Source organism: Rhinolophus sinicus, linkage group LG17, assembly GCF_036562045.2.
Source record: "Rhinolophus sinicus isolate RSC01 linkage group LG17, ASM3656204v1, whole genome shotgun sequence".
Taxonomy (NCBI): domain Eukaryota; kingdom Metazoa; phylum Chordata; class Mammalia; order Chiroptera; family Rhinolophidae; genus Rhinolophus; species Rhinolophus sinicus.
In genome coordinates this window covers 11,790,101-11,802,879 of record NC_133766.1, presented here as the reverse complement: position 1 = coordinate 11,802,879, position 12,779 = coordinate 11,790,101, and the positions used below count along the sequence as shown (strand labels likewise).

At 46.0% G+C, this 12,779-nt stretch overlaps 1 protein-coding gene across 8 annotated transcripts in view; it reads left to right on the top strand.

The window, feature by feature from the left end:
- Nucleotides 1-478: 478 nt before the first annotated feature.
- The window catches only part of RGS8 (regulator of G protein signaling 8), a 40,193-nt gene continuing 27,892 nt past the window's right edge, over nucleotides 479-12,779 (top strand). For 2 of the 8 annotated variants that reach the window (XM_074322513.1, XM_074322512.1), the window contains exon 1: nucleotides 10,303-10,479. In XM_074322513.1, coding sequence (XP_074178614.1) covers nucleotides 10,318-10,479 — 162 coding nt within the window. In that variant the 5' untranslated portion in view covers nucleotides 10,303-10,317. Of the gene's footprint in view, nucleotides 747-2,159; nucleotides 2,185-10,099; nucleotides 10,253-10,302; nucleotides 10,480-12,313; nucleotides 12,408-12,470; nucleotides 12,574-12,779 lie in introns of those variants that run through there. The other 6 variants (XM_074322515.1, XM_074322518.1, XM_074322511.1 and 3 more) reach the window with 6 other exon arrangements.

Below are 12,779 nucleotides of genomic sequence, written 5' to 3'. Positions count from 1 at the left end.
ACCTGTTTTTTTCTCCTGTTTGAGAAAGTTGCAGCTGCACTTGTTCTAAATTACTTCCATTCCAAATCCCTAAGCCAGCATGGCCTTGCTCGTTGGTTGTGGAAGGAGAGAGAACACTGAAGACAGGCCAGAAGTAGGTGGCTTTGTCCCTCACAAAGCAGATGCTTCCAGCCTGGTCCATTTTTGAACCAAGCAGGTCATCCTCTCCCCCATGCCAGAACCTGCTTCCCCACTGTGCAACCCAGGGACTCTCCTCCCTCCCCCACCTCCACCCTCTGCCACCCTCCTGTGCACTCTGCCTCTCTCTGAATTCTCCAGAGTGGCCAGCCCCTCGGAGGCAGCTGCCAGTGAGGGAGCTGTCAGCGGGACAGCCACACACTCAGGCAGTGCCATCCTGCCTGAGTCTGTGGTCCTCCCCCGGACTCTGCCTGGCAGTGCACATCATCTGTCAGCGTGCCCCCTCCCCTCCCTCCGCCTCCCCACCTCCTCCCCTGCCGCTCACTCTTTCCCTGTTCATGAGCTACAAAGCCTGAGAGGAGACGAGCCAGACTGAGTGAGCAGCACGTTGTAGCTCCTCTGCTAGGGGCCTGAGGTGAGGTGGTCACCCCCCCTGGCCCCCCCTCACCCGCCAGCCTCTCCCATGTGCCAGGGGGTGGCTGACTGTCACTCAGGGCTTCACCAAGCCATGCCCAGCTGGGGCCTGCGCCAGCTACATCTTCTCAGCTGCACTGCCCACCGCCGGACAGGTAAGAGAGAGCAGCTCCCTCCAGTAGGACTTGAGCAGGTCCTGGAACTGGCCATCGTGAGCCACGAGTCGAGTCGTGCTGAGAGGTACAGGATGCCTCAGGGCAGAAAAGGCACTGTCCTTTTGTCATGATCCTCTGTTTATTCTCTAACAGAGCTCCTCAGAGCGGGCTAAGCCCATCACCCCTGCCAGGAGCAGGGGTGCAGGAATCCGTCCATTCTTTCCCGTCAGTGGGTGCTAAGCTGCAAATGTCCTTTCTTGTTTTTTTCTCCTCAATCCCAACTCCCCAGATTCCCTGAAACTGTTTTCTGGTCCAAAGGGATGTTGTTTCTTCCCTCAGGTGCCTTTAGGGACTCTGAAAATATCACAGCTTGATGTCTGGACTAGGACACTGTCTCTTTCAGTCTCATTCATGTTTTTTTTTCTGCTGTTGTTTTAAGTGGGTCTCCTGCACGGCAGTCTGACCGCGCACAGTGCCTGTTTTGTTTCTGGTCAGGGTGCAGGTCTCCGGTGTCATGAGAGACTAACACTAGTGACACATTCCGATGCAGAAGGACTCCCAACCAGAAGGACATTTAAATACGGTGGCGGTCACCAATTTCTTTTCTTCCCCCCAGCTTTGTTGAGGTATAATTGACAAATTAAATTATAATATGTTTAAAGTGTGCCACGTGATGACTTGGTATGTGTATACATCGTGAAAGGGCTCCCACCATGGAATGAACTAACACGTCCATTGGCAGGTCACCAATTCTTTTGCTTTAAATCTTTTTCAACTTTTTATTATTATATACAATGTGGATATAACATCATAGTTAAATGTTTGCTCACATACTGGATTGTTTTCTGAGACATATTCTTAGAAGTAGACTTGCTGGGACCAGGTTTTGTGTTTTTTGTTTTGTTTTGTTTTTTGAAATATATTTGATAGGTAATATTCTGTTAGTTTCAGGTATACAACATAATGATTTCATATATGTATATATTGCAAAATGATCTACACTAACTCTAACATCCATCACCACACATACCTAGCTACAATTTTTGGAGGGGTGGGGTACAGGTCACCAAATTCTAAGCAGTGAGCTGAGGGCACAGTTGCCACCTACAGGAGGAGATGAGACCCTAGTATCAGCTAAATGGGTTCTTCCCAGAGCTGTCCAGGTAGAGACTTTTGAGGATATAGAGGAGAGGGTAACTTTTCTCTTTCTGTGTTACAGCCACTTAATATCAGTCCATTATTTTACTATATACTGACGACCTGGCTTTCAGTTTGTTGAAGGTCCTATCTTGGGGTGTTTTCAATCTAATGAAATAAGAAGGAAAGCCTATTCTGCAACTTGGGTTATTTTTGATTGTTTGTTCCTACAGATTTGGAAAACTTCTGAGTGTTTTTGGAAGATAGAGGAGATGCTGGAAAGCAAGGGAATGAGATAACTGTTAGTATGAGATCATATAACTGCTTGGGAAAAGTTCAAAGCTCTAAGCATGCAATGTGGTATTAAGCTGTTATTATGATGGCTGTTATTATTATTTTGGGACTGATAGCGCCATGAGCCCTCAGTCAATGGCAAACTAGCTTTTATTAACCACTCATTGTCTGCTCTCTCCTTAGAGTAGCTTTCCTGGAGGGGGGCAGTGGGAGTGGGGTGAGTGGGGATTACAGTGTGGTCTGTAGCCCACTATGGCCAAGCAAGCCTTAGGGACTGGGCCCGTCGGGCATTTAAAAAAAAAAAAAATTCACACAGTGCTTAACATGCAGAGGAATCCAAAAACTTCCTGTCTTCTTTGTCCAGTTGAATTAAACCTGCTAATGAAGCCAAGGTCTTTCTCCTATGGGTCAGTGACCTCTGCCCTGCAGAACAGGGGTCCTTAGCTACGATAGCCATTTCACAGAAGCAAGGTACTCCCAGGGGACTGAGTGAGAGTGTGGGTGGATGGCTGAGCAAAACCCATCATATTTCCATTAATAAACCCTCCAAATGTGGATCTCGTGATGTGTCAGCAGCAGCAGCAGCTAAATACGTTAAGGTGTTGTATAACACGGAGAAAGCTCTGGTGGTCCCAGGTTTCAGTCTCTCTGGGCCCTTCACTCAGGGCTACTGAACAATTTTGGTTTTATCATCTGTAAAATGGGCACAGTAACAAGTGCCCAGGTTACCTCCAAAGGTTTCTGTGAGGATCAACTAATAGGAATAATGATAACTTCACATTATCAAGCTATGCTGGGCAACTGCTTACTATTTTCCTTATGTTATGCTGTTTAATCCTCTCAAATTCCCAGGACAAACTGAGACCCAAAAAGGTTAAGGAACCTGATCAAGTTCAGCTAAAGAAGTGAAAACACTTTTTAGGTTGTGACTATGCTATACAGATGCCAGTTTTGTTGTGCATAATGACATCATGGCTTAGAATTTTTGTCCCGTCAATCCTATCCCAGCATCTCTGTTTTGTGCTTTCTTATTTCCTCTTTGTCGAAACACCTACATCTCCCAAGGTGCTAGAAATGCTCCTTACTTCCCGTCTGTGCTTTCACTGTCCAAGAAGCATCAGCATTCTCATCAGGACCTTTATCAGTGCACACTGTGTGGAATTTCCAGAAGGCTTTTGAATTCTTCAACAAAAGGTCCTAGAACCAAGAGGGGCTCAGAAAAGCTAAATAGCTTAAGGTAGATTCCTACTAGAGCCTTGTCTCTCAAGGAAAAGTGCCAGAATTTGCTCAGCACCTTTGTGCATCTGATTCCACCCACACAGCTCTGGTCCCTCCTCCCGCCCCCAGTGCAGGCTTTAATGCACACCCAGCATTGCCTAAAAGCAACGCATCACATTTCCCAGAAGGCTCTGTGAAGGTAGGAGCAGAGGCCGATGGGAGAGCAGTTCCCTGGAGGCCAGGTCTCCACGCTACTATTTCCTGCCATTGTTGTTGCAGCCAGGCCCATCCCTGGGTCAGGTGGCTGTGGATTTCCTGTTTGCATGACTCTAGGTGGCTGGCTAGAATGGAGCTGGAAGGGAGGACATAAAAGCCACTGGCTGAAGTCATTAAACATGGAGGATTAGAAAGAGCTTATTTTATATGCAGAGGAGAGGGTGAGTGCTGAAGCTGCTTTCTGTCCACAGCTGTAGACCCTGATGGTAAAGCTTTTGTTACTGCCTGCAAAGGGGAAGAGATTAATAACCAGCACCCTGGCACTGCGAGATAGGAGGAGAGAGCCCCATTTCAATTGTGGCAGTGCCTCGTGTTGTCATCTCATCCCCAGGGCTTTGAAAACTCTGTCCCACTGCTTCTCCATCTCTGATCCTGCTACCCCTTTCTCTGTAGCCTCCAGCTTCACCCCCATTTGGTGTTGGGCCTCTGCTTCCTATGATTCCAATATTATCAACGTGACTTCATGTTTTCATAAGGATGAATAACTTACGACCCATGTATCCCATTGAATTCTTACAATAAGAAAAGAAGTGGGCATCGCCTTAGTAATTTTGATTTCAGAGATAAGAAAGCAAGGTCTTAAGCCAAGGTGACCCAACCATGAAGGGGCAGAACTGGAGCTTGCACCCTTGTCACCTGGCCATGGAGCCTGTGCCATTTCTGTGACTCCATGCTGCCTCTCCTGGCCAGCATCCTGCTCCAGACATGGTCTCACTCACCTACCTGCTGACTGTTCAGTTAAGTTCAACAAACATTTATTAAGCTTCTTCTTCCTGCCAGGTACTGTGCTAGGTGTTAGAAATAGACAAAAAATATATATTTTACTGATGTGATGTAATGTACCTATGCCTGGTACATTATCTGGCACATAGGAGACACTTAAATGTAAGTTGAATGAATGAATGAATGAATAAATACACATTCCTGCCCTTGATTAACTTACAGTCTAGTTAGGAAAAGAGAGTTATAGGCACCTAATCATGCCACGGGGGGAGAGGTAGAGAAGTATGCGTGGGAGCAGTGGGCACTTACAGAACGTGGATGTACGGGGGAGGCTACTTGGCGGAAGTGGTCCTGAAGTGCAGCATGAACGATGGATGGGCACAGGGAATGGCAGAAACGAGGCCCAGAGGTTTGTGTGCAAGACTGTGAACAGTGTGGAGTTGTTGGAGCATAAAGCACAAACCAGGTGAGTGGTCGGTGACTCTCAAGGTCGGCAGGACTGAGATCTTAGGGAAATTCTGTCTCCGGGTTTTTACTAACGCTTGGACTTTATCCTTAGGGCTAGCGGGGCTGATAAGCTTGTGAGAGAAGGGAACACAGTCACATTTGTGATGTCAACAGGTGGTTATGGCTGTAAAATCGAGTTGAATTTAAGGACATGGGTTGGATCACAGAGACCAAAGACCACAAGGATGTGAACCAGGGACTGTGAACCAGAGCAGTGGGAGTAAGGATGGAGAGGAGGAGACACATGAGGAAACTAGGAAGGAGACTTAATCAGTAAGATTTGGTCATTTGTTGACTAAACGAGATGAGAGAAAAAGGAGTCATCGCTGATTACTTCCCTCTTTCTTCTGGCTTGAGTTACTCAGTGGATGGTGGTGCCAGAAACTGATAACAGGAATTCTAAAGAAGGCAAGACGTGTGTGTGTGTGTGTGTGTGTGTGTGTGTGAGATGGCGGAGGGGAAGAGGGGTAGGGAGAGGAATAAAATGGGTCAGGAAAAGAAAGGGATACGATGTGCTCAATTTTTAGATATATTTGCATTTGTTGCACTTGTGAGATATCTGAGGGTTATATTCGGCTGCCCATGAGCTATAAAAACCCGTATGAGTGGGAGAGGGGCCAGAATTAGAGGGAAATATTTAGAAATGGTCAGTATTCTCAGTTGTTAAGGCTATGGGCAAGGATGAGATTAGTCCAAGAGCATTTCAGGAGGGAAGAGCAGGAAACCGAGGTTACAGGCAGGAGAATACCAGCATGTGTGGGGTGGGCAGGCAAGGAGTAGACAGTGAAGGAGCGTGTAAATAAGGCCCACAAGGTCAAGGGAATGGAGACACCAGAAGTGAATGGTCACCGTGGCAAATACAGCAAAGAGGTTCATGAGGTTGGGCCATTGGACCTCATAATATGGAGGTCACTGTTTCAGGGGAATGTGTGTGTGTGTGCCAAATTGTGAAGGATTAAGGAGGGGATAGGAAGTGTGGAAACAGGAGATTCTTTCAGGCAACTTTGCTGACAAAGGGAGGAATGCTGAAGGGGAATTTTTTTTTAATGAAAGTTATTTGTAAGTATAGAGTAACATGGGGGAAGAGAGTAGATAAAGTAGTAGCTAAAGTAAGGAAGGAAGGATGGGCTGAAGGCCAGAAGGGGAAGGATTCACCACGAGTGGACACATCTGAGAGTGGGGGGAAGGAAGGAAGGAAGAGTGTAAATGTGGAATGATTTGCAGGGGAGGCGACGGGGAAAGTGGTTGGCCACTGGGAAGCTAATTTGTAAAAACTGAGTTCACTGTTTAAGGCTGAGGTTACGATAGGAATGTGGAGGGCTGGGGAGATAAATTAAGAGGTCATCATTTGCATCCACACCCAGAGTTGACTTGTCCTGGATTCTGGATGTGTAGATGGGCAGCTCAGCAGTAGGGTGAAAGGATGTAGCTGGATTCTGCCCGGGAGCTCTGGGCTTGAGTCCTGGAGATTCCTAAAAAAAAAAAAAAAAAAAAAAAATACCTCAGGCATATTCTTAGTGTGTTTTCTGCACATGGTATCTAAGAGTCATACCCACTCTAAGCCTCCATGAATTTTATCACCTATTCCCTAGTAGTTAAATAATAAGTTTTTCTGAAAATGGATTTATACCTGAGGCAGAAAACTTACAATGGAAAATATAACAGAAATCATTTCCCATTCAAATTGCTCCCTTCTTCTATATATATCAGTTTCCTTGCACTAATAGTTTAGACTTCGATGCTCCTTTTACTGAAGCACACACTGGTTACACTATTTGAAAAAGATGTCTGCACAATTTCAAATACACATGAATCAAGTGTCTAGAATAATAAGCCCACCAAACTACCACCCAGCTTCAGCGCCCCATACACCTCACCCTAGATGATTTTGAAGCAATTCCCAAATAGCGTATCATTTCAACTCTAAATGTTTCAGAGTGTATCTCTAAACATAAGGATGCTTAAAGAAAAAACCTCAGTATCGGTATCACACAAATATTGATGTCTAATCCATGCTCAAATTTCCCCAGTTGTCTCATCATGTTCTTTTTTTATGGTTTTAAATTTGAATCAGGATCCAAAAGAAATTTCATATCTTGCATTTAATTGTGTTTCTTAAGATGTTTTTTTAACTCTGATGACGATTGCTGGAGAGAGAGTCCTTATTCGTATTGTGTCTACCTATTTTGTCATATTCCCCAGTGTTTGTATAATTCAATTTTAGGAGACCTAAGGGATAATTGCAGTTTAGACACCAAAGCCTCCTAAGTTTAATTTTAAAAATCCTTCTAGAGACTCTTAGAAGGAGAAGTATCAAGATAATGAGTAAAGAAAAGAGGATAGAAAGGAGAAAAGTTTTCAGCAAGTGTAAGAAGAAAAACGAGGGCTCAAAGAGGAAGAAAAGAAAATGGAAAAGGTAACAGAAACCGTGTAAGCCTCCTATCCACCAAGAAGCTTGAAAATCCTTTCAAGTGTGTTTCATTCATTTTTGTATCACCTCGGTTAGGAAGTGGTAAAGATGAATCTTTAAATAATAACATTCTACTTCTTTAGCGCATTTCCCCAAACAGCTTAGCAAAGCGCTGAGCAGACATCCTTCAAGTAACCCTCTTGGTAATGTAGGGAAGTGGTAGGAATTCCAATTCCCATTTTACAGACGATGAAGCAGTTAATAAGGCTAATAATAGTGGCTCACACGTTTGCCATTCGTCAAGCTTTGTGCTAACCCTCAATTACATGTTCTCATTTCATCGTTATAACAAGCCTAAGATATTGGTGCTGTGATAGTCGTTTTGCCCACGATGAAAATGACACTCAGAGAGGGAGAGAGTAACTTGCCCACATTTACAGCTATGGAAAATTAGGAATGGGGATGGGAACTCAGCGCTGTCAAACAAACCCCCTGTTCTCTTTTTCCAGGTCGGTCTACTTTCCACTAAGTCAGGCATCTTTTTTTGCAAATACTTGCTCGCCGGCAAAATTCCACTGAAAGGGAAGCTCAGAGCAGCGCCAAATAAGTGTCCAGTGTATTGGAATTCGCAAGGCATTTTTCTTCCCACAGCCTTTGTCATGTCTTTCTTACCACCGCCTTGAAAAAGAGACAGGGCAGGTGTGTGAATTTATGTTTTACAAAGGAGGAAATTGAAATACAAAGGTTTTGGTTCTGTTAGTTAGTGATCACATAGCTAGTCAGGGAAGTTACTGTCACCGAGCTAGTTAATGGCAGAGTTAGGATCACAGGCCCTGTCTTCTGACTCCAGATCCTGTGCTTCTTGGGTTGTCTTTGCAGACCTCACGGGCCCACACCTTTAGCTGCGACTTCTTTCCCTGTCCCCTTTGATGTTCCTTGTGAGAAGTTGAGCAGGCTTATTAGAAATTAAATATCCAGATGCTTGAACTGACGAACAGGAAATGAGGCTGCTAATGCTCAGAGGAATGAAATTGAGATGCTTTTTTTTTTTTTTTTTAGTAGAATTTTGGGCCAAGTGGCCTCTTTCTGTCCTTCCCTTCCCTGTGTCCTTCCAATCTCCATGGAAACCCCAAATCAATGCAGCATATGTTGATTCATGTTTCTACTGTGACTAGGAAGCCACACAAAGTGGAAATTGCTTTTAAAAGATTTGTGCAGAGCTTTAGCAAGCTGACCAGAATTCAAATCCAAATGATTTTTATTAAAAGCTTTTAATGCGAGACTATCCAAGGTGGTATGCTGAGTAAATAAACACGCAGAGGGGCATTTGGCAATAAACCTCCTTCACTATCGTGACTTTTAAAAATATTATATTGCAGACTTTAATTCCCTTTATCTTCAATTAAATTACATTTTTGTGGCCTGTTGATGATGCCAGGAGTTCCTTTTGCTCTTGATTAATTCCACCTTGCCCTGACCGGTCTGTTGGGAACAAAAATTTGCAAATGCCTTAGGTACCCAGACTGCTGCCCCTGTGTGTCACTTGCATTGGGCTGGCTTCAATCTAGACCTGGAGAGTGAGGAATTCTAACGAGTTCCTGCCATAAAGGACCCTCGGCAGTTTTTCAGACTTTTTTTTTTTTCACGAACTCAAAATCTAACATAGTCTATATTTATTCCATATCTGCTCCACCCGAGGCAAGCGGAGTGGATAGCAAGGGGAGTCAATTGTAAAATCTGTCTTTGTGGATCATGTGGTCATTTAAGAGGCTCAGCAAACATACACCACAAGGGTACACTACAGACGATGATGCTGGCTGCCAGAGAATCACGTTGGTAGGGTGGTGTTGGGATGGAGACGGTCCTTCTAATGGAGGGAGTTCTGAAAAAGCTTTGGAGAGGAGAGTTTTCAGCTTGGTGGTAGTGGGTTACGAGCAGGAGCCGGGAGTTATGAGGCAGATCCAGAGTGGCAACATTCTGGGCAGAGGAATCGAGTGGTGTGTGTGTGTGTGTGTGTGTGTGTGTGTACAATGGGATATAAGATTAAATAGGTAAATGGGACCAAATTATTGGACTGTCAGGCAGTACAAGGAGCTCAATGGAGTCCATCAAAGATTATTAGACAGATGACTTGCTTTATGGTATCTGTTCAGTGGTCGGGTATGTGCCAGGAGGTTTGTGGGGGACAGGGGTTGATGAAACGGGGCAGGAAGATGAATGATTTAGTGCTGCTGTCGAGACCAAGATGGCCAAGACTATAATTCTGACCCACCTCAGCCTCTCCGCCAAGTACGTTGCCACCAAATATGATCAACAAGGACACACCCTACAATGACACAGTGGCTGTCTGAGATGATGGGAACATGCCTGATAGGCCCAGCCACCCCCAGGACCCCCACAGCCCAAGCTTGGAGTGGCTGAAGAAACTGTGAGCAGCTCCGCTGACAGGGAGGAGGCCCCTTCCCAGTGGGCCCCAATAAAAATGTGAAAACCAGAAAAAAGAAAGAAAGATCAGTTATTTAGGAGCAGTGAAAGGTCATGCACTGCGCTGGGTACCAAATAACATCTGACATGGCAGTGGTGCTGGATGGAAAACAATGAAGTTGAGAAACACTTCAGACACATAAGGACAATGTGTAAAAATCACTGCAGCAAGGGGAATGGAGAAACAGAAGCCAAAAATGCCTGCACTTGTTACCCGGAGGGGCCAGGATGGAGTGATGTCATAAGCACACATAAGGAGCCCAGCAGGAATGCAGGATTTGGAGGGAAAGGTGGTGGTTTCTCGGAGGCAGCAGCATCTATGGGGTCTGAGGGGGTGGGGCTATCTCACAGGCCTCTAGAAAAGCGGTCCAGAGCTCAAGAGAGGGAGGACGAAAGAAACACTGATTCTAGAGAGAAGTGGTGGCTGGCGCCTGGATGGAGTGGGTTTCCCAGAAGGGTAAGTGCAGACTGGGAAGAGCGGAGAGGGGCAGGGTGGCCTGAGCAGCCAGAGCAGGGCTTATAATGACTGTTTGCCTGGGGAAAAAACCTGCATCGTGGCCAGGGGTGACATCCTGTGCGCGGTCAGCAGCCAGCAGCTCAGGAGCAGTAACCTGGAAAGAACCTAGAGCTGTATGCCTGGACCCCGGCTCCGAGCCCGCAGATGCTGAGTCCAAGCCCAAGTGGGTGAGTGGCTTTCTCATCAGCTCTCCACGGCTTGCCTTTTCCTGACCTCTCCTCGCCTTCAGGAAGGGATGCCTTGCCAGAGCGCTTATCCCTTTGGGTCAGCTTAATTTCCCCCCGGAATTCTTTATGCACTTGTCTCTGTAGGAAGGAAGATTAAGTTAGACGCCCCCACCCCCCAGGGGGATGTGTGCTAACTAGGTCTGTGCTTCTCAAACTAGGGTGCTGTGTGGTTGGTTACTTCTTGGTGTTCAGGAAGGTTTTGGTTAAAAAAAAAAAGTCTGGACTAGTTTTAGTTTTCTCTTTTTACACATGCTAGGTGCATGTCCGCACACAATCTTATCCCTCTGCTCTTTACAGTCCTGCTCTTTCTTTTAAAACTCTATTGTCATATCTTTATTTAAACATTTGGGTGGGCTATTGATTTCCTGAGACTGTATGATTGCTCTCAAGGCCAAGAAGATTCTGATACCTGATGAGGGTCGGTCAGCGTTCAATTGAGGCTTGGGCCCATCTGCAGCCCTGCTCTACCTCCTCGGTGCCTTTGCATCCTGGATGCCAGACTGGGCAGCATGAGACTTGAAAGACAGCTTTATGCCACCGTTTTCTCACTGGTACAGGAGTCCCATTGATAGCACTACTTGTTGTGTTAAAGCAAGGGGCAGAGCAGAGGCTGGAAACATGACGGTTGGTATCACACACCAGCTCTGCCACTTATTAATGGCTTGTCTGTTTCTCCACTGCGAAACGGGGTGGATAAAGGTGTCGGTCTTGTAACTGTTGTGGGGGGTTAAATAAGATCACGCAAGACCCGTGTTTTGCACAGTGTCTGGCACATACTGAGGGCTCATTAAACATCAGCTGTGTGAGTGGAACCCAGGGGTGGGTCCGCCTTATGGTATAAATGTGTCTCGGATTAGGGAAGTGGGGATCGATGGGTTTTTTTCTCACCACTTTATCTGTGTGCCTGTTTCTTATGGTGCCTTGTAGCAGGAAAATGCCCAGAAGCGAAGGATTCTCTTTTATGCTTAAATTCTAACCCCTAGCTAGCATCTGGGTAAGACAGGGCTTATAAGGAATGGCAAAGATTTCTTTTGCATCTCATTTTGAAACACCAAGTTCCCTTTACCTGACAAGAGGGGCTGTGGACATTTTCAGAGAGAGACAATGAATCACTGTGGAGGCAGCATCAGAATTTTGATTTCATCCTCTTATCAGGCAACGTGTGGTTGCGGCAGAATCATTTCACTGCGAGAACACAGGTTATGCACCAATAGATCTGCTAGGAAAGACTGGGTCCCCGCATGACGTGGTAGAAAAAGCTCTGCTGTCAGAGTCATAAGAAAACCAGTTCTGGTCTTTAAGCTGCCTCTTAAGTACCGTGTCACTTTGAAAAAGGCATGCCACCTTTTCTAGCCTCAGTTTTTTCATCTGTAACATGGGGATAATAACACTCTGACTGTGGCATGGGGTCGTTGAGTGACAATACAGGAAAATGCTTTCTAAAGTGGAAAAGGTTAAACAGATGGAACCTAATATTTTTATTAAGAAACCATCACTTTCCATAGAGATTTTTGCCACCTCTAGCAAATGCTGTCTTCTGGGTTTCAGAAATGACTGGCAGCCAAGGCTAGGCACCTTTGGAGCTGGGTCTAGCCTGAGGGACCAAGAAAGGAATGAGAAGCTAAGCTTTGTGCCAGGGCAGTGGCTTGCAAATTTCAGCACGATCACCTGGGCAGCTGGGCCCCACCCCCCGGAGGTTCTCAGTCTGTAGGTCTAGGGGTGGGGCCTGAGAATTTGCATTTCTAACACGTAGCCAGGTGGTGCTGGTGCTGCTGGCCCAGGGATCACACTCAGAGAGCCACTGCACGAGGGCAAGCAGGAAGAGTGTCCTCCTGAAACGGGAACAGGAAACGGGAAGGTCTCTATGGGTAAGGCGGTGCAGAAGAAAAAATGTAGAAGACAGCAAAATAGAGCTAATGTGCAGATTGGGCAGAAGAAAGGGGAAAGTCTTGCTCCGTAACAAATGCAAGTGGGGGGAAGTTGCTAGGTGATGGATGAGGGAGAGAGGAGGATTTCCACTGTAGGAAAAACCAGGTGAGAGGCAGGAGCACGGAGTTGGAAATATACATGTTTGGGGAGGTGGAAATTTCTCATTAAGAAGTGAGGAGTGGTGGTGGGCGCTCTGGGTGGGGGGTGGGAGTGGAGAAATGCCTCTGTAGAGTAAGGGGGGAGCTGAGATGTGGCAGAGGGGTTAATTAATTTCAGGGCTGTGTGGTTTGGCTTGGTAGTGCAGCACAATA